Below are 19577 nucleotides of genomic sequence, written 5' to 3' on the forward strand. Positions count from 1 at the left end.
GAGGCTATCCTATACCCATACCCATTTAACTGAGCAGTTATGCAGCTTAACATTTATTCAGATTCCTAAATTTTACATTTTTAATTATGCTAGAAAATGGTGAATGATGCATTTATTTACTAGATGAAGATTAATTTTTTATTCATGATCTCTATTAACTTCCATTTGGATGGAAATTAGAATGAATTTAAAATGAACAAATGGGATTTTAAAAATCTTTTTTAGTAAACAGAACTATCAAATGTGCCGGATACATAAAGAAAAAAGTATCAAAATGTTTTGCATTTAAAAGTAACTGATTTATTACTACTTCTTTTGTTTATCTGTAGTTAGTGAATTGAACTGGTTGTTTGTGGTCATGATGTTTTTCAAGATTTCAGAACTAGCAGATCTCATCCTCTCGCACCTCACTTCTATTCATAGATTGGATGAGGAAAACAAGCTTTGCTGCTTTTTCTACTCCCAAATGGTTTCTCGGCTTTGAATGAATTAGTTTTAGAACTAAGGTCATTTAATCAACTGAAATGAAGAAAATAATCTCTGCAACTGCAGAAGAGGCTCCTGCTGCTGACAAAAGCTGGTTTAGCACTTCCAACAAACTCTGGTTCCATGGACTTAGCTAGTGATTTCCACCAGTTTCTGTCAGTAGTAGCCTCCTCTGCAGGTACAGAGAGAATATTTTCTTCATTTTAGTTTATTCAACTAGTTCAGTTCAAAGACTAGCTCACCGAAAGTTGAGAAACCACTTGAGAGTTGAAAACACCCTGAAATAGCTCAGGACACATTCATTTTATACCCTTACGTTTAGAGTATTTTCTGTTACATTTCAGTTCCTGTACAGACCAATAACTAAAGGATAGATTGTTAGAGAATATCAGGCAATGATTTATACTAACAGTAAGTCACATGTCTGTGACACAAGGAGCTGTGAGATTGAAGCCATTCTATCTAGAAGACGCAGAAGAATATTACTGCCAAGTGTCTAAAACTATCATCTTCTTAATCTAGATTAATTTGAAAAATAGTTCTTTCATGTGGAAATGTCCTCTAGTCATTAGGAGAGCAGAACAATGATGCCTTGTCATAAACAGATAGCTAAGGGTTAATGTTTCTTTTACCTGTAAAGGGTTAACAAAGGGAACCAAACACCTGACCAGAGGACCAATCAGGAAACTGGATTTTTCAAGAGCTCAGGAGAGAAGATTTTGGGTGTGGGTTCTTTGTTCTGTTCTAGTGCTCTCTCAGCTCTGAGAGAAGATCTCTCTACCTTCAGGCTTTCTAATCTTCTGTTTCCCAGTTTGTACAGGTATAAGACAATATAGGTTTTTATATTGTTTTTGTATTTACATGTGTGTAGTTGCTGGAATGTTTTAAATTGTATTTCTTTTTGAATAAGGCTGTTTATTCATGTTTTCTTTTAAGCCAATAACCCTGTATATTGTCACCTAATACAGAGATCATTTTTATGTCTTTTTTCTTTCTTTTTATATAAAGCTTTCTTTTTAAAACTTGTTGAATTTTCTTTTCTAGTTGAGGCTCAAGGGATAGGAATTTCTGTGCCAGGATTACTGTCTCTCTCAGGGAAAGACTGGGAGGGGGAAAGCAGGAGGGGGGAAGGTTAATTGTCCTCTCTGTTTTGTAATTCAAGGAGTTTAAGTACAGTAATCTTCCAGGGTAACCCAGGGAGGGGAAGCCTGGGAGGAGGTAAAGAGGGAGAAGGGAAGTGGGTTATTTCCCTTTGTTGTGAGACTCAGGGCATCTGAGTCTTGGGGTCCCCCAGGGAAGGTTTTGGGGAGACCAGAGTGAGGCAGGCACTGAAATTCCTGTCTGGTGGCAGCGATATCAGATCTAAGCTGGTAATTAAGCTTGGAGGTTTCATGCTAGCATCTTATGGTCTGAACTCTAAGGTTCAGATCTGAGTAGGAAAGCTATGACATGCCTATTGTCAGGTTCCTTTACTGCAAAACTGGGCCCCAAGTTTTTCTATAGTGCAACATTTGTGTTGCTTTGTAGAGGAAGGCCTTTCACAAAGCAGTGTCTATTCTCATGAAGAAAAGTATCTTTCTGAAAGTGCCCTGCTCAGAAAAAGGAGCTTCTGCACTAAGTGGGTAATTTCACAAAGATCCTTTTTTGTGTGTGAAATAAACCATTGCTGGTCTGGAGATCCTTCTTGAACCCCCAAATACTTGGAAGTGAACAGAGATCCACAGAACACACACACAGCTTTAGCTCTGCCCTAGTGAGGATGTCAGTCCAACAAGCACCTTGTTTCCTAAATATTAGTGAACTGTGCAGAACTGTGTAGAAAGGAGTGAGAGATACAGAGACAGAAAGCATGTGAATACGTCCAGTTTCTCATGGCAGGGAATTGGGGATGTGGCACTAGAAAGCTGGCATCTTTAGAGGCTGTGGTATAATGAACTAATGAATCATTAGCATTACTTGCCGGAGTATCTCCAGTTTGCAGGTTGCATGTTTCAATCCTTCACAAAGCTGCTGCACTCCTAAATATCCCAGTTTATTTATCTCCAGGTCCAGCTCTCTCAGAGTCTGGTTGGTGCTGAGAACACAGGAAAGACCCTGACAACAAGCAGCCGTGAGCATGCAGTAAGACAACCTGCAGCAGGCAGAGATTTAGGAGAGAGTTAGGGTTGGAAATCATCCTTTTCTTTACCTAATTCATTACTGCAACCTCCTGGTAAAGGAAAATGAAATCTGTCAGATGTTAAATGGACAATAGAGAGGACCTATGATCACTTATGAATGGCAGAGACACACTTTAAAAATAGGCAAAGATTAAAGAAAATGCACCTTGTATAGGGACATGAGTTCAAACAAAGAGAACTAAGTATCTATCATTACAAATATCAAACATTATAAGCAAAATGTTTATAAAATTATACAAATAAATGTCCATGTGGTGATGCCTCTTCATCAGGTTCTGGACACTAACAATGGAAGTAATGATATTACAGGTGTTTGGAATTGTTTCTAGGTGGGATGGATTAAATCTAAATAGTGTCCAGAATAACACTGAGACCCCAAAACCACACCTCTACTTCACCTCCCAGCTTCTGTAAGGGAGTAGTCTCAAATGCACCTTTATGGGTAATGGGAGGTTGTCCCACCTCCTATGGCTCCTTATCTTCACACCTACAAGGGTGAAAGTGATGGGGCAAGGCAGAGAATTATCTTCTCTCTTTCCTACATGCCATGTGGTATGGGATGTCCTAGCGATACCTCTGACTCAGGTGACCACCCACAGCACAAGGGTTGGATTAGTGCCGCCAGATCTGGCCTTAATCCTCATTTGCTGTTTCTTTCATTTGTTCAAGATGTCAAAACAGTTACTAACTTTGGGGCATGCCAAGGAGAGAGACCTGTCGAATGAACTATTGATTGTCACCACAATCCTCCATAACCAGGAAGCTCTGTGCTCAGAGTTTCAGCCCCCAAAACCTTATTTCCATAATTACCCTTTGCAGCAGAATATACCCCTGTATTCATCTCTACACTGTAATGATCTTTGTACAAAGTGTGTCATTTGAAAACTCATAATTTGCTGGTCAGTATTGTCCTGATAAAATATGTGTGTCAACATTGTATGTAAAGTTATAAGATTTCCCTGTATGCTTTCATTAACCCACGTTCCAAACCTTAGAGACCTGCCCAAACAGAAGTTGGGAAACAGGTGTGTCTTAAACAAAGTAATTGTGCTCTGCTTAATTTGCATTTAAGCAGTAAACAGAGTAATCAATCAGAAAGAAAGGACAAAGGAAATTCAAACAGGTGAAAAAACCAGCAGGGAACATCCTTCCACATAGACTCTTTTTTCCCTAGTGCTCAGCTGGAAAGGTTTCTGAAGGAAAGGATTGAACCTAAACAAAGGAGGGACAAACACCCCAAGGCACTCCTCTCCATCTCCATGCCCATCTGATTCACTGCACCTAAAGCAACAAAGGAAACATTCATTGAACTCTGGGACAAGGTGTCCTGATCGACAGGGTTTGGTCAGTAAGACTGTGGAAGCATGTGGTGAGAAATTTTGCTTGAATCTGATAAAGTTTGTTAAGTTAGGTAATAGTAAACATTATTTTTCTTGTAACCATTTATGACTTTTATGCCTCATTACTTGTATTCACTTAAACTCTCTCTTTGTAGTTAATAAACTTCTTTTATTGTTTTATTTAATCCAATGTGTTTAAACTGAAGTGCCTGGGTAACTCCATTTGGGGTGACAAGTTGTGTGCATACAAATATATTAAAGGAATGACGGACTTAAAATAACTTGAATTGTCCAGGAGAGGGCTGGGTAGTACAGGATGTATATCTCTGGAGGAAAATCTAAGACTGGAGGTGTGTTGAGGTCACCCTCCATTATAACCAAAGCTGGTGAGAGCCAGAGTGTAACCAAAGTGTGGCTGGCAGGCTGCAGTTACACCCAGAGTGTGACTTGCATTCTGAAAGGCTGTTTGTGAGCAGCCCAGGTGAAAGCCACTTCAGCAAGACATTGTAAGGCACCCAAGGCTGCAGGGCAGAGGTGACATCTGCTCATTAGTTCATAGAATATCAGGGTTGGAAGGGACCTCAGGAGGTCATCTAGTCCAACCCCCTGCTCAAAGTAGGACCAAACCCCAGACAGATTTTTTCCCCAGATTCCTAAATGGCCCCCTCAAGGCTTGAGCTCAAAACCCTGGGTTTAGCAGACCAATGCTCAAACCACTGAGCTACCCTCCCCCCAAAAATGAAAGTCTCTTTGACTATAAAGAGTTAACAAGTTCGGTAAGCCTGGCTGTCACCTGACCGGAGAACCAATCAGGGGACAGGATACTTTCAGCCTTCAGCCTCCAGCTTTCTGCCTTCACTAGCAGGACCAAGTACTGATCTTGCCCCAGATCTCTGGGTGGCCCCCTCAAGGATTAAACTTACAACCCTGGGTTTAGCAGGCCAATGCTCAAACCACTAAGCTATCCCTCTCCCTCTACTTTGGATTGTATCCTGGTATGTCACACCCTTTCTGCACCCTTCTCAGTTCTTTAACATCATTTATAAAACGGAACCCAGGAAAATGCACAGTATCTACAGGCTGTCTGCAATGAGTCACATATAAATAGATTGGAGAGTGAAGCAGAACTCCACTTACTGGAAGATTGTAAAGGGGATCAGCAACTACTTACACTAGTTTTTGCAGTTTGCAGTCTGGATGTTTCAGTCCTTCACACAACAGCTTCACTCCCACATCTCCCTGATTATTGCCTCTCAGGTCCAGCTCTTTCAAGTTTTGATTTGTACTGACAACTGAAGCAAGCTGCTTGCAATCAGAGTTACTGATACAACAGTTTCTCAACCTACAAGAGACAGGGAAAAACAGAGAGAATTGTTTGCTTGCTTCTCAAAAATTCACTGAATTCATTAGTGTTTCTCTCCTTCTGAATTATAGCACTATGATAATTCTATAAGAGTGGTGGTAGCCACCCCATCGTTAAAGTGAACTTTGTAACACAATGCCTCCAGGAGCATTTATTTTTCAAACATTTATTTATAACCTTTATTTTTCAAACATTTAACTGAAATGCCAAAAAACCAAGCTACAGAATATAAACACTGAACACTATTTGAATTTTTCATTGTAATTTGATGAAAATATCATTTTGCAAGAAATTTACAAACTATACTACACTCTGTGACCTGCCCTTTGGCCATGTTGTCACTCCTTATGTGTTGATTGCTAGAATCAGTAATATACCAGGAACATTTGTTTATAGAACATTTTATAACTTTTTAGCTAGACCAGAAAATATGTGCACCAAAGCAATTCTGCAGAATTTGATGACAAATCTGCAGCAGCATGAATACTGTTATTCACTTAACACTTCTGGAGACAGAAAAAGAAAAAAAGAAAAAACAAACTGACTGGCTCAACAAACCATCAACCTCCCCTGTAGTCTAAGAGAAAGTTCCCTGAGTTGCGAAGACCCAGAGTTCAACTCTCACCTTCTAACTGTTGTTTAAATTCCAGTGCAATTATTATTGACTAATCTAGAAGACACTTAGGGAAGAGCTTTTGAACTTTAACAGTGACCACTGCTAGAATAACTTCCGAGGGGGAGGGTAAGATGTATTGCTCTATTAATATAAAAACAGATGACATCACTGCTAACGAATTGCATTAGAATGCAAGTTTGATGTAGCTGGGGTACATGTTGCTTTTGGGTATCTGCTAGAAATGGAAGTGAAAGCCTTAGATTCATAGACTTTATGGTCAAAAGGGACCATCATAATCATCTAATCTGACCTCCTGCATAACACAGGCCGCAAGATCTCCCCCACTCCTGAAATAGACCCCCTAACCTTTGGCTGAGTTACTGAAGTCCTCAAATCATAGTTTAAAGACTTCAAATTACAGATAATTCATCATTTACACTAGTTTAGACCTGTAAGTGACCCGTGTCCCATGCTGCCGAGGAAGGCGAAAAACCACCAGGGTCTTGGCCAATCTGACCTGAGGGAAAATTCCTTCCTGACCCCAAATATGGCGATCAGTTAGACTCCGAGCCTGTGGGCAAGACCTGCCAGGCAGATACCTGAGAAAGAATTCTCTGTAGTAACTCAGAGCCCTCCTCATTTAGTGTCCTGTGTCCAGCAGTTGGGGATTTTTGCTGCTGGCAGTCACTGATGGGCCACACACCATTGTAGGAAATCTCATCATACCATCCTCTCCATAAACTTATCCAGCTCAGTGTTGAAGCCAGTTAGTTTTTTTGCCCCCATATCTCCTCTTGCTTTCTTTGGTTAGGCTAAACAAGCCAAGCTCTTTGAATCTTCTCTCATAAGGGAGGTTTTCCATTCCAAGGATCATCCTAGTAGCCCTTCTCTGCACCTGTTCCAGTTAAATTATTTTTTCTTAAACATAGCAGACCAGAACTGCACAAACACTGTTCCAGATGAGATCTCATCAGTGCCTTGTATAATGGTACGAACGTTCTCTGTCTTTACTGGAAATACCTCGCCTGATGCATCCTAGGACTGCATTAGCCTTTTTCACAGCTGTGTCATATTCACAGATCATAGTCATGCTGTGATCAACCAATATACCCAGGTCTTTCTCCTCCTCTGTCACTTCCAACTCATAAGTCCCCAGCTTATAGCAAAAATTCTTGTTGTTAGTCCCTAAATGCCTGACCTTGTATTTTGCACTATTAAATACAATCCCATTTATATTACTTCAGATTACAAACTCATCCAGATCTTCTTGTATGACATTCTGGTTCTCCTCTGTACTGGCAATACCTCCTGGCTTTGTGTTGTCTGCAAATGTTATTAGCGCATACTCACTTTTCGTGCCAAGGTCAGTAATAAAAATATTAAATAAGATGGGTCCCAAGACCGATCCCTGAGGAACTCCACTAGTAACCGCCCTCCAGCCTGACAGTTCACTTTTCAGTGTGACCCGTTGTCATCATCCCTTTAACCAGATCCTTACTCACCTTTTAATTCTCATATTAATCACCATCTTCTCCAATTTAACTAATTTCCCATGTGGAATTGAATCAAATGCCTTACTGAAATCCAGGTAGATTAGATCTATTGCATTTCCTTTGTCTAAAAAATTCAGTTATCTTCTCAAAGAAGCAGATCAGGTTGGTCTGGCACAATCTATCTTTTGGAAAACCATGTTGTATTTTATCCATGTCCTTAACTACTTTCTCTTTCAAAATTTGTTCCAAGACCTTGCATACAATTGAGGTCAACTAACAGAACTGTAGTTTCCTGGATCACTTGTTTTCCCTTTTTTGAAAATAGGAACTATATTAGCAATTCTCCAATCATAGGATATGACACCTGAGTTTATGGATTCATTAAAAATCTTTGCTATTGGGCTTGCAATTCATGTGGAAGTTCCTTTAATATTCTTGGATGGATATTATCCAGCCCCCCTGATTTAGTCCCATTAAGCTGTCTGAGTTTGGCTTCCACCTCGGATGTGGTCATTTCTACCTCCATATCCTTGTTGCCATTGGCCACCCTGCCACTACCCCTAAGATCTTCTTTAGTCTCATTAAATCCTGAGGCAAAGTATTTGTTTAGCTGTTGGGCCAGGCCTAGATAATCTTCAATCTCCACTCCATCCTCAGTGCTTAGTGGTCCCACCTCTTCTTTCCTTGTTTTCTTCTTATTTATATGGCTAGAGAACCTTTTACTTTTGGTTTTAATTCCCTTTGCCAAGTTCCAGCTCTGCTTGGCTTTTGGCAGTTCTCTCTTTAACCCTACACTTTTTGACTTCCAAGAGGCAGCTTTCCGTGCTAATCCCTCCTATCTTCCATTCCTTGTAGGCTTTCTGCTTTCTCTTAATCACCTGTTGGAGATGCTTGCTCATCCAGCTTGGTCTGTAACCCTTCTCTATGAATTTTTTCCCCTTGTAGAACGCCTTATGGAGTGCATTGTCTAACAATAATGTAGACAATAAGAAGATGGAAAGAAATGCACAAGTATTTCCCCTTATTTTTGTTCTTTCAACGTTTGACTGATTGGCATATGTCCTTGTCATAGGCTGATTCCTCACTCTGGCACTTTGAGTGCAGAATGTGGGAGCCTGCAAGGACTTTCAAAATTAATACTCACCACTCCAGGCTTGTATTAAACTCCCAAGGTTACAGCTTGTCTCTGACCTTGGACTGGTAGATGCTGCCACCACCCAAGTGCAGAAACCCTTTGAGAGCCTAGGGAGATGCACTTGCGAATTCCTTTCTGTGGAGTACCCTCCTACCCATTCACTCCCCCTCCAGTGAAGAACTGAGAAGGAAAAGAAAAAGAAAAGAAACCAGCTGCTGCCACCAGCTAACTAAAAAACGTGCACAAACCTCCTAAGACACAGAAATCCAGTTAAATTCTTTAAAAAGGTAAATTTTATTGGAAAAAGAAAGAAAACATCTGAAAACTCAGGATGTTAGGGATTAAACACCAACAAAAACTTTTTTGAGGTCCATCTTAAAGGTTACAAGCAAACAAAAACAAAACAAAAGCACCTGGGATTAGCACAGGGGAATCCACAAACCAAAACAAATAATATCCCTGATTGCGTCTTTCTAACATTTCCTAATCTACTTACATATCTGGGGTTTCAAATGAGCAGTTTCTAGGTATGATATAGATGATTTTTCATACATGACTTCCAAGTTTCTTATAGCATAGGTGCTGTCTGGTATCTCTCAGTGTCCAAGAGAGCAAAGACACCGACCACTAGCAGTTTTTCCCAATTTGAAAAGTATAGCTTCCTATTGGTTCCCCATGTCAGGTGCCAACTCATTTTAAACTTACCTCTTAACCCTTCACAGGTAAGGCAGTTAGGGTACAGCTGCCAAGGAGGATTCTACAGCTAACTGAATGGTTGGGGAGTTACACAAGGGTGCTACCTCCTCATTTATCAGAGTCCTGCTGTAATCTTAACTGTAATCTGTACAGTAATGAATCTGAACCTGTAATGAATGGTCTGTTCAGATGCTTTGAAGGATCAGGTGCTCAGGTAAACGCACAGGAATTCTTGTTTTCTTTGATGAAATACCCTTTCAGCTCTTAAGGTTTTGTCTTTTCAAAAACTCAGTAAAGCCTTTAAAGAGAAGAGTAGCTATATTAATGAAATTATATACTGGAGAATTTAATTACACAAGTCTGGAAATTCAGACATACAGTACAATATGCTACAATTGGGCCTTTCTTTATATTGCTCATACAACACTGGGGAGTTTGTCCTAAAATATATCAGGGACAATTGAGGAGGAGGAAGAAATGAACACAAGTGATAGGCAAGAACTTCCTGAGGGCTCCTCCTCTTCTTCCTCCCAGGATGATAATTGGACATCACCCTTTAACCACCATTTGATCAAGAGCAGTTTTTAGGCTGTTCTGGGACACTCTGCTAAAGCTCTAGAAACCGAGGCAGCAACAGTCTAGGAAAATATCACCAGCTTTTCGCTACATGGTAACTGCCCTAGAAGAGGAAGATGGCTCTCCCTGTTATTTAACAAGGGTTTTTTTTTTCAAGTCAACAAGCGCCTGATCACTAGTCAAGTCAATGAGAATCTTTCCACTTCAGTGGGTGCTGGTTTGGAGCCTAAAGGAGTCAGTTATCATAGATGACCATGGCTGTGGTAGAGCTGTGCCTCAGGAAGGAGGTCACCTGTGGAACTCAGGAGATTTGCAGGAGAAAGTTGGGAGTAGAGAGGAGCCTCTCTCTTCACACTCTATCCCCAAATCCTCCATGTCCTAGAGGCTACTGGTATAAATCTTCATTTTCTAATCTGGCTAATCACCAGCTAGATTGTTGGTAGAGGGGTTGCCAGAGACTGACTACAGCCTGCAAAGAACGCTTTGTACATGGCAGCCCTAGTGTGGTTGAAGCATGTAATGTATGCCTGCCAAATCGAACCTGCCCCAACTCCTCTCAGTTATACATCCCCTCCTTGCTATCTTCTCTCTCACAATAAATTATAACAGTGATATTGGAGCTTAATGCTGTGGGGACATTTTTAGTCTTAGCCTCTGTTTTCAGTTGTTCATAACTTTTATAACATTTACTCTTTGGGGGCTATCATAAGCATTCCCAAATCTGGACCTTAGCGTCCAGAAATCTGGGTGCCTGCATGAACCCCTCTAAGCTTAATTACCAGCTTAGATTTTATCTCGCTGCCACCATCCAAAAATTCCAGTGTTTTGGCTCACTCTGGTCTCCCCAAAACCTTCCCTGGGGAACCCCCAAGACTCAGATGCCTTGAGTCTACAAACAAAGGAAATAACCCACTTCCCTTCCCCCTCTCTCCCACCCAGACTTTCCTCTTTGAGCTAACCTGAGAGTTACTGATGCAACCTCTTTACACACAATATCAAGAAGCATGTCCTTCTCTTCCACAAAGAGACACCAAATACAAGGAAAGAAATGATTCTATCTCTCTTCCCCTCCCACCAATTCCCTGGTGCTGCAGAGCTTCACCCTCCGTAGATCTAACACAAAGAGAATTTCCTCCCCTTCGTCCTTAGCCTACCCAGAGAGAAAAAAAACTCAAACAAGTCTTAAAAGAAACTTTATATAAAAAGAAAGAAAAAGACATAAGAATATGATTCTCGCATTAAGGTGACATACACAGGGCTATTTCTTAAAAAAATAGAAAAACCCCTATTCAAAAAGAGATACAATTTAAACATTCCAGCAAACTACACACATATAAATACAAAAAAAAAACAATAACAGCCTATTGTTTTTTTCAACCTTTGTACTTACAACTTTGAAACTGAAGATTAGAAGCTTGAAGATAGAAAAAAAAATCCCCTCTCATAGCTGAGAGCCAGACAAAGACACAGACCCAAACATTCCCTCCCTTAAGCTTTGAAAAATCCGGTTTCCTGATTGGTCCTCTGGTCAGGTGTTTGGTTCCCTTTGTTAACCCTTTACAGGTGAAAGAAACATTAACCCTCAGCTATCTATTTACGCTTCTCAAACCCAGGGGGAATTTGTTTGAAAATGTGGTCAGAGTCCATTAGTTTTGAATGTTGTTTCAATTTGACTTTTTATTGCATGATAAAAGGGGCCTATATCCCTGGATAGGCACTGTTTATGTTTTGTAGAACACCAAATAAATACCCAGGGGAAAATGTGATAAACAGACTTGTGGGCATGCTTTCTTTGTGCTCAGATACATAGAATACAGCTGAACCTGAAAACTTTAAACTGCTTGTAGACATGGGGCCAGATTTTTAAAATTGCTCAGCACTTGCTGTGTACCCAACATGCTGAACTCTTCTGAGAAACCAGCCCTTAGGACCTAATGAGGACAAGAACTTTTGACAGTCTGAAGGAGTTTACTTTAAACAAATAAAGACGCCTTAGTGTTCCATTGGGAGCTCACGTTCAGCTGATTATCCACCATGACCTTCAAGTCTTTTTCAGTCACTGATTCCCAGAATACAGTCCCACACCCTGTAAGTATGGCTGACAGTCTTTGTTCCTAGATGTATGACCTTATATTTGCCAGTATAGAAAGGCGTATTATTTAACTGCACCCAATACCTCAGGAGATACAGATTGCTCTGTAGGAGTGACTTGTCCTCTTCATTATTTACCACTACCCCAATTTTTGTATATCTGCAAACTTCATCAGTAATGATTTTGTGTTTTTTTCTTGGTCATTGTTAATTCGGTTAGAATTAATTAGAATTTTAACTAGCATTGGGCCAAGAACTGAGCCCCATAGGCCCCCACTAAAAACTCACCACTAGATAATGATTCCTGTTTACAATTACATTTTGACACCCGTCAGCCAATTTTTAATCCCTTTAATGTGCACCATGTTAATTTTTTATCATTGTAGTTTCTTAACCAAAATGCTGTGCAACTCTAAGTCAAATATCTTACAAAAATGTATTACATTCATCTGACGAAGTGGGTATTCACCCACGAAAGCTCATGATCCAAAACGTCTGTTAGTCTATAAGGTGCCACTGGATTCTCTGCTGCTTTTACATCATTGCTATTACTTTTATCAACCAACCATGCAATCTCATCAAAAAATATATTAACTTAGTTTGACAGGATCCATTTTCCATAAACTCATGTCAACACTAGTTATATTATCCTCTTTTAATGTTTGATTAATATAATCCTGTGTCAGCGATTCCATTATTCTGCCTAGGATCAATGCCAACCTGGCAGCTTTTATAATTGTGCTCTCATGGACAATATGTGACTTCAACTAAACGTTTAGGCACGTACTAAGATGTGTTTCTTTATTTCAGTGACTGGACATTTAAATACGTGCAACTCGTGCTACATTTATTTGAATGTCAACCCAAATTTAGAAAGAGAATGCATATTCAAAAACATAGTTTTTGGCGTGTGTAAATGTAATATGTATTGCAGTATTTAATGTGTAGGTATGTAAATATACATATATAAAACTATTTTGTATTCTCACATCACAAAGGTGGGTTTATTTCCATTAGCATTCTTTTGACGTTTTGCTTGGTGTTTAATTTAAAGGAAGCATGGGACTTCAGATATAAGCACACAGCAGCATGTGAATACTTATAATTATCTAGAAAATTGTGTTGATTTAACATTATGGCTGAGCATTTAAATGCACAGCAGGCAAAAAAATTCACTTATTACTATTATTTATTTGTATGGCAGAAGTGCCCAGGAGCCCAGGTCATGAACCAGGACCCCATTGTGCTAGGTGCAGCAAAAAAACAGAATGGCGCCCACAGTAACTTCATCCCACTGCATAGTGTGACAGACCCAGATCAGTGGGGTACAGGAGTCTGGTAGAGGGCAAATATACTGGTCCCCGGATGAGTAGTTTTGGGTTCCCTGAGTGACCAGAGCAAGGGTTGCACTAGAGTAATCAGGAACCTGCTAGAACCAATTAAGGCAGACAGGCTGATTAGAACACCTGCAGCCAATCCAGGCAGGCTAATCAGGGCTTTAAAAAGGCCTGGGTTTAAAAAGGAGCTCACTTCAGTTTGTGGTGCGTGTGTGAGGAGCTGGGAGCAAGAGGTGCAAGGAGCTGAGATTGAGAGGGTGTGCTGCTGGAGGACTGAGGAGTACAAGCGTTATCAGACACCAGAAGGAAGGTCCTGTGGTGAGGATAAAGAAGGTGTTTGGAGGAGGCCATGGGGAAGGAGCCCAGGGAGTTGTAGCTGTCATGCAGTTGTTACAGGAGGCACTATAGACACCTGCAATCCACAGAGCCTTGGGCTGGAACCCAGAGTAGAGGGCAGTCCGGGGTTCCCCCCAAACCTCCCAACTCCTGATCAGACACAGAAGGAGCTGACCCAGACTGTGGGTTCCACCAGAAGGGACAATCTCTGAGGTGAGCAAATCCACCAATAAGTGCAGAACCCGCCAAGGTAGAGGAGGAGCTTTATCACAATAGATACACCAAACATAAATATGACAATGTATTCAAAATACTAACTATGCACACCAGCTTTCAGTTATGCTCACAATAGGAACTATTGGCCAGATCCTTCAGTATAGTGGAGATCTAATCCATGCAGCTTGCCGAAGGAACCAGGGCAAAGGTTGACTCTGAGCTACTATTACAGTCTTTTGACATCTGGGTTTGCCCTGTGCAAGTAAGAGCATCCTCAGAGCCCTGTGGGCAGCTCTGCTGGCCAGAACTGCCAGGGTGCAGTGCACTGTGATTATGCATTTTCCCCTGGCCATGCCTACACAGGGACTTGAGTAAGCTATATCTCTATGCCTCCCAGGTATTCCCTCATGCCAGAAGAATCCACAGCTGCCCCTGTTAGGGGCTTTATGGCCCATTTATGCCACTGAAATGATATAAAGGTGCCAAACCAGGATCAAGGATCTGGCCTCATAATTTTTAATTTCTTATGCTTGCTATGTGTGAAATTACCACTATAATGTTGCATTCATGGTGTTTTGCATTGAATATAAACCTGATTTTTTCAAACCACTACTCATACTACTTATCCATAAGCCTCTTTCTTACTCTGGTGTAATGGAGTAGACTCTAGGACTCCGTACATGCTAGGGAGGAAGTGCTCTTCTGCTGCATATCTCTAATGTCAGCTGCTAGACTCCTGAATAAAGATACAGAGTAATATGTACTGACAGGTGGCTCCTATTACATCCAGCACAGAAAAAAGGTTGGAATGTTGTGGGTACGTCTACACTGCACGATTATTTCGAAGTAGTTTAAACCGATATTATGAAACCGATGTTATAAAATCGATTTTGCGCGTCCACAATGCGATCACAAAATCGATTGCTTGTGTCCATGGTCCAAGGCTACCATCGATTTCAGGAGCGGTGCACTGTGGGTAGCTGTTCCTCAGCTATCCCATAGTTCCCACTTCCGGGTTGAGAGCACAGTGCCTGATGGGCCAGAAAACATTGCCCCGGGTGGTGCTGGGTACAGCCTCACCCCTCCCTTTGTGAGGGCAGCAGACAACCCTTTGGCGCGTTTTTCGCGGAGTGCATTGAGCAAACGCCATAGCACAGCAATCACGACCCTGAAGATCACAAACGGTAATCCTGACCGTCGTCAACACCCCGCCGTATCGTCGCTGCAAACTGAACCAATGAACTGCAAGGCAGGAGGAGAGGAGGAGCCAGCTATTGCGAGTGGCGAGGACAGCGATGACGAGATGTGAGGCAGAATTCTCGCATAACCGTCTGGCCACAGCGTTTGGAGCTAACTGCTATTAAGCCGGGGCATCTTACTACCCCATTGAACGCCGAATTTGGCACGGAAAACAAGCACAGACTGGGACCCGCATTGTTTGACGGTGTGGGACAATCCGCAGTGCTGCGAAACTTTCACATACGTAAGACACTTTCTTAGAACTTGCTGACATGCTACCTGCCTAAAAAACGCGTAATACAAACATGAGAGGCAGCCCCTCACATGGAGAAGCGAGTGGCAATAGCCCTTCTGGAAGCTTGCAACGCAGACCAGCTAACCGTCTAGTCGGAATCATTTGGCGTGGGCAAATCTACTGTGGGGCTGCAGTGATGCAAGTAGCGCCAAAGCAATCGGGTATTAGTTTGCTGCTGCTACGAAATGGTTGTGACTCGGGCAACGTGCCAGGTGATAGTGATTGCTTTGCTGCAATGGTTTTTCCGAACTGTGGTGGGGCCATAGATGGAACCCATAGTCCCTATCTTGGCACCAGAACACCATGCACCCAGTACGTGAACCGCAATGGGGTACTTTTCAATGGTGCTGCAAGCAACTGGTGGACCCACAAGGGACGTTTCACTCACATCCTACGTGGAATGGCTCCAGGAAGGTTCATGGACCTCGCGTCTTTCCAGCGAAGCACAGTCGTTTAAACGGCTGCAAGCAATGGAATTACTTCAGTACCAGAAAATAACCGTGGAAGTTCAAAGTCTATAAGTATATCCTGGGGACCCAGCCTACCCTTGATGGCCATGCTCATGAAGCACCTGGTACCTGCCAGTGTCAGGAGCTGTCAAGCCAGGCTGAGCAGTGCGCGAGGTGGTAAAATGGGCATTTGCCGTTAAGGGTCCGCTGGCGATCATTACTTTACTCGCTCAGACCTCAGCCAAACAAATGTCCCGCTTGCTATTGCTGCTTGCTGTGTGCTCCACAATCTTTTGCGACTAAGGGGAGACATTAGGCGGGTGGAGGCTGAGGCAAATCACAGGCCCGCTGAGTAGACAAGCCAGAGACAGGGCGATTAGAAGAGCACCCTTGAGCACTGCGCATCAGACGAAGGCCTGAAAACAGTTCAGCATGCGGCCCAGGTCGGTGTGACTGTTGCTTCCCCTTGAAGAACCCCCCGCACTTGATGGACTATTCATGTAAGCAACACCACCCTCCCCCTTTTCATGTACAGGTTGGCGGAAGGAATAATCTGTATGTTTAAAATCATTTATTATCATTAAAAAGTAATTATGCATCTGTAAAAATCATGAGTTTTCCTACTTAGATTCCTGAAGCACACCCCCTCCCCTTTCGATGTATTGCTTTATTACAAAGGAACTATAAAAAAGGCAGAGTAATTAGGAAGGTGTCCCTGGCTGCTGTGCTTGGAAGGAGGGGAAGGGAAAGGCTTAACACATTGTAGCGTAATTACAGCCTTTCCTTGAACTCTCCAGGGGTGTGGAGGAGTAGCGGGTGCAGAAAGCCTTCCCCACGCTTCTTACACATTGGGTGAGGGAGATATTGGGACGTGGTGGCAGGGAGGTTATATCGGTGGTTGCGAGCGGCACTCTGGCTCCTCTGTGCTGCTCTTCCTGAAGATCCACCATGCGGTGGAGGATACAGTTTGAGCACTAGCAGCAGACCCAGCGTCCTCTCTCCACGACTGGTTCTTCCTGCCTAGCCCTCTCAGTTATCGTTCACATGGCATCTTTCCTGTACTTGCTACCACATCCTCCAATCATTCTGTTTACCTCTCATTCGTGTTCTTCAATAATTTCTGTGACATTTCATCTCGTGTCTTCTTTCGTCCTTCCGGCCGTATCACAGCACACCTCCGGATGGATAGGGACTTTCAGAGAAATTGCAGCTGCATGGGGAAGGCAAACCAGGTGATAAGTAGGTGGAAAGATACTTTTACAGAGCAATGAAGACTCTTCACATAGAACATCTATCCTTACAGAGCACAGTGATCTCTATACAAGGTCGCATTTTGTAGCGTTTAAGATATTCAGTGTCTTGTGTGACTGGTGTGCACACACGACGCAGTACGCCAAACGTACGTGCCACAAGCGGCGATGGGAAGTGAGGCTTTAAAATTTTTGAACTTCTTCCGCCATTCATAACTCACATGACTGCTATATGATGGCCTTGCTCCTGTTACAGAGGAAGCCTGCAACCCAACCCCCATCTTTCACATCCACCAACAGCGCAATGGCCCTATCTTACGATCTACTGCTAGTGAATCACCCTACATCACCCCCCATCGCGTGCTGTAGCAGGAAGAATACGCTGCCAGATCCTGAAAACCCTCGTCGCTATCCTCCTGCCATCCCCCGCCGCCTGCCAGTAGCAAAATCGCATGTCGCCCCTGTTCATTCGATGTTCTAACCAAAGGTTAACAATGGATGATATCTCTCTCCTGACAGATAGCACCGCAGGAGCAGATCGTTTGTTATGTCAATGCCTTCAGTGCAATGCTTCAAATGCTGCAGGACCAATGTCTTGCAATAATGCAAAGCGTGAAAAGTACCTATATGGGGAACGGAGAGGATGTCTTGGCCAGAAATGTTCTCATTATAGCAAAGTTTTTTGACGTTCCTCCAACGATCGGATCTGGTACATTACTTTGAGGAGTTTCACTCCATCCCCAGACTGTAACATGAAATTTTCCTGTAACAGTAATTGCTTGCGATTCTGCAGCAAAAAGCCTGGTGTCAATGCGATCTACAAAAACCGTCTGTTTATCCGTTTTGGTACAGAATGAGGGACACCTAACCGGAGGTCGCTTCCATGGATTCAGCTGTCGGGCTTCTCGCACGTGGAGCGAGGGACGATCTGGGTCTCAAAAGATCCTGCGCTGTTGGGTTTACGACGCTGTTGCTATCACCACGGTCATCTTCATACCTTAAATTCGTCTCCATGTCCCCCCGGCACATCCTCAAGAAACACTTGATATTTCAACCCAAAGTCTGAATCCACAGACAGGGTGGGGCACTGGTACGCGGAACCCAAAATGCAATTAGTTCTAGCAAAAGAAGCGCATGTTTTCGCTCAGAGCCTGACCTTCCGTTTTGCTTCTCTGGCTTTCTCGGTAACCCGTCTCAGTTCCGTCACTTGCACTCCGCATGAAGGGAGCCTCGCTGTGACCTTTATCACCGTGTGAGGAGCTGGGAGCAAGAGCCACAAGGAGCTGAGATTGAGAGGGTGTGCTGCTGGAGGACTGAGGAGTACAAGCGTTATCAGACACCAGAAGGAAGGTCCTGTGGTGAGGATAAAGAAGGTGTTTGGAGGAGGCCATGGGGAAGGAGCCCAGGGAGTTGTAGCTGTCATGCAGTTGTTACAGGAGGCACTATAGACACCTGCAATCCACAGAGCCTTGGGCTGGAACCCAGAGTAGAGGGCAGTCCGGGGTTCCCCCCAAACCTCCCAACTCCTGATCAGACACAGAAGGAGCTGACCCAGACTGTGGGTTCCACCAGAAGGGACAATCTCTGAGGTGAGCAAATCCACCAATAAGTGCAGAACCCGCCAAGGTAGAGGAGGAGCTTTATCACAATAGATACACCAAACATAAATATGACAATGTATTCAAAATACTAACTATGCACACCAGCTTTCAGTTATGCTCACAATAGGAACTATTGGCCAGATCCTTCAGTATAGTGGAGATCTAATCCATGCAGCTTGCCGAAGGAACCAGGGCAAAGGTTGACTCTGAGCTACTATTACAGTCTTTTGACATCTGGGTTTGCCCTGTGCAAGTAAGAGCATCCTCAGAGCCCTGTGGGCAGCTCTGCTGGCCAGAACTGCCAGGGTGCAGTGCACTGTGATTATGCATTTTCCCCTGGCCATGCCTACACAGGGACTTGAGTAAGCTATATCTCTATGCCTCCCAGGTATTCCCTCATGCCAGAAGAATCCACAGCTGCCCCTGTTAGGGGCTTTATGGCCCATTTATGCCACTGAAATGATATAAAGGTGCCAAACCAGGATCAAGGATCTGGCCTCATAATTTTTAATTTCTTATGCTTGCTATGTGTGAAATTACCACTATAATGTTGCATTCATGGTGTTTTGCATTGAATATAAACCTGATTTTTTCAAACCACTACTCATACTACTTATCCATAAGCCTCTTTCTTACTCTGGTGTAATGGAGTAGACTCTAGGACTCCGTACATGCTAGGGAGGAAGTGCTCTTCTGCTGCATATCTCTAATGTCAGCTGCTAGACTCCTGAATAAAGATACAGAGTAATATGTACTGACAGGTGGCTCCTATTACATCCAGCACAGAAAAAAGGTTGGAATGTTGTGGGTACGTCTACACTGCACGATTATTTCGAAGTAGTTTAAACCGATATTATGAAACCGATGTTATAAAATCG

At 42.8% G+C, this 19577-nt stretch overlaps 1 protein-coding gene across 1 annotated transcript in view; it reads right to left on the reverse strand.

The window, feature by feature from the left end:
* Window positions 1-2421: 2421 nt before the first annotated feature.
* The window catches only part of LOC116836379 (NACHT, LRR and PYD domains-containing protein 3-like), a 38284-nt gene continuing 21128 nt past the window's right edge, over window positions 2422-19577 (reverse strand). Inside the window, exons 4-5 of the mRNA XM_075065827.1 lie at window positions 5178-5348; window positions 2422-2617 (exon numbers count right to left, since the gene is read on the reverse strand). Of these exons, the coding sequence (XP_074921928.1) occupies window positions 2422-2617; window positions 5178-5348 (367 nt within the window). The remainder of the gene's footprint in view (window positions 2618-5177; window positions 5349-19577) is intronic.

The sequence above is a fragment of the Chelonoidis abingdonii genome, chromosome 4 (assembly GCF_003597395.2).
Source record: "Chelonoidis abingdonii isolate Lonesome George chromosome 4, CheloAbing_2.0, whole genome shotgun sequence".
Classification (NCBI taxonomy): Eukaryota; Metazoa; Chordata; order Testudines; family Testudinidae; genus Chelonoidis; species Chelonoidis abingdonii.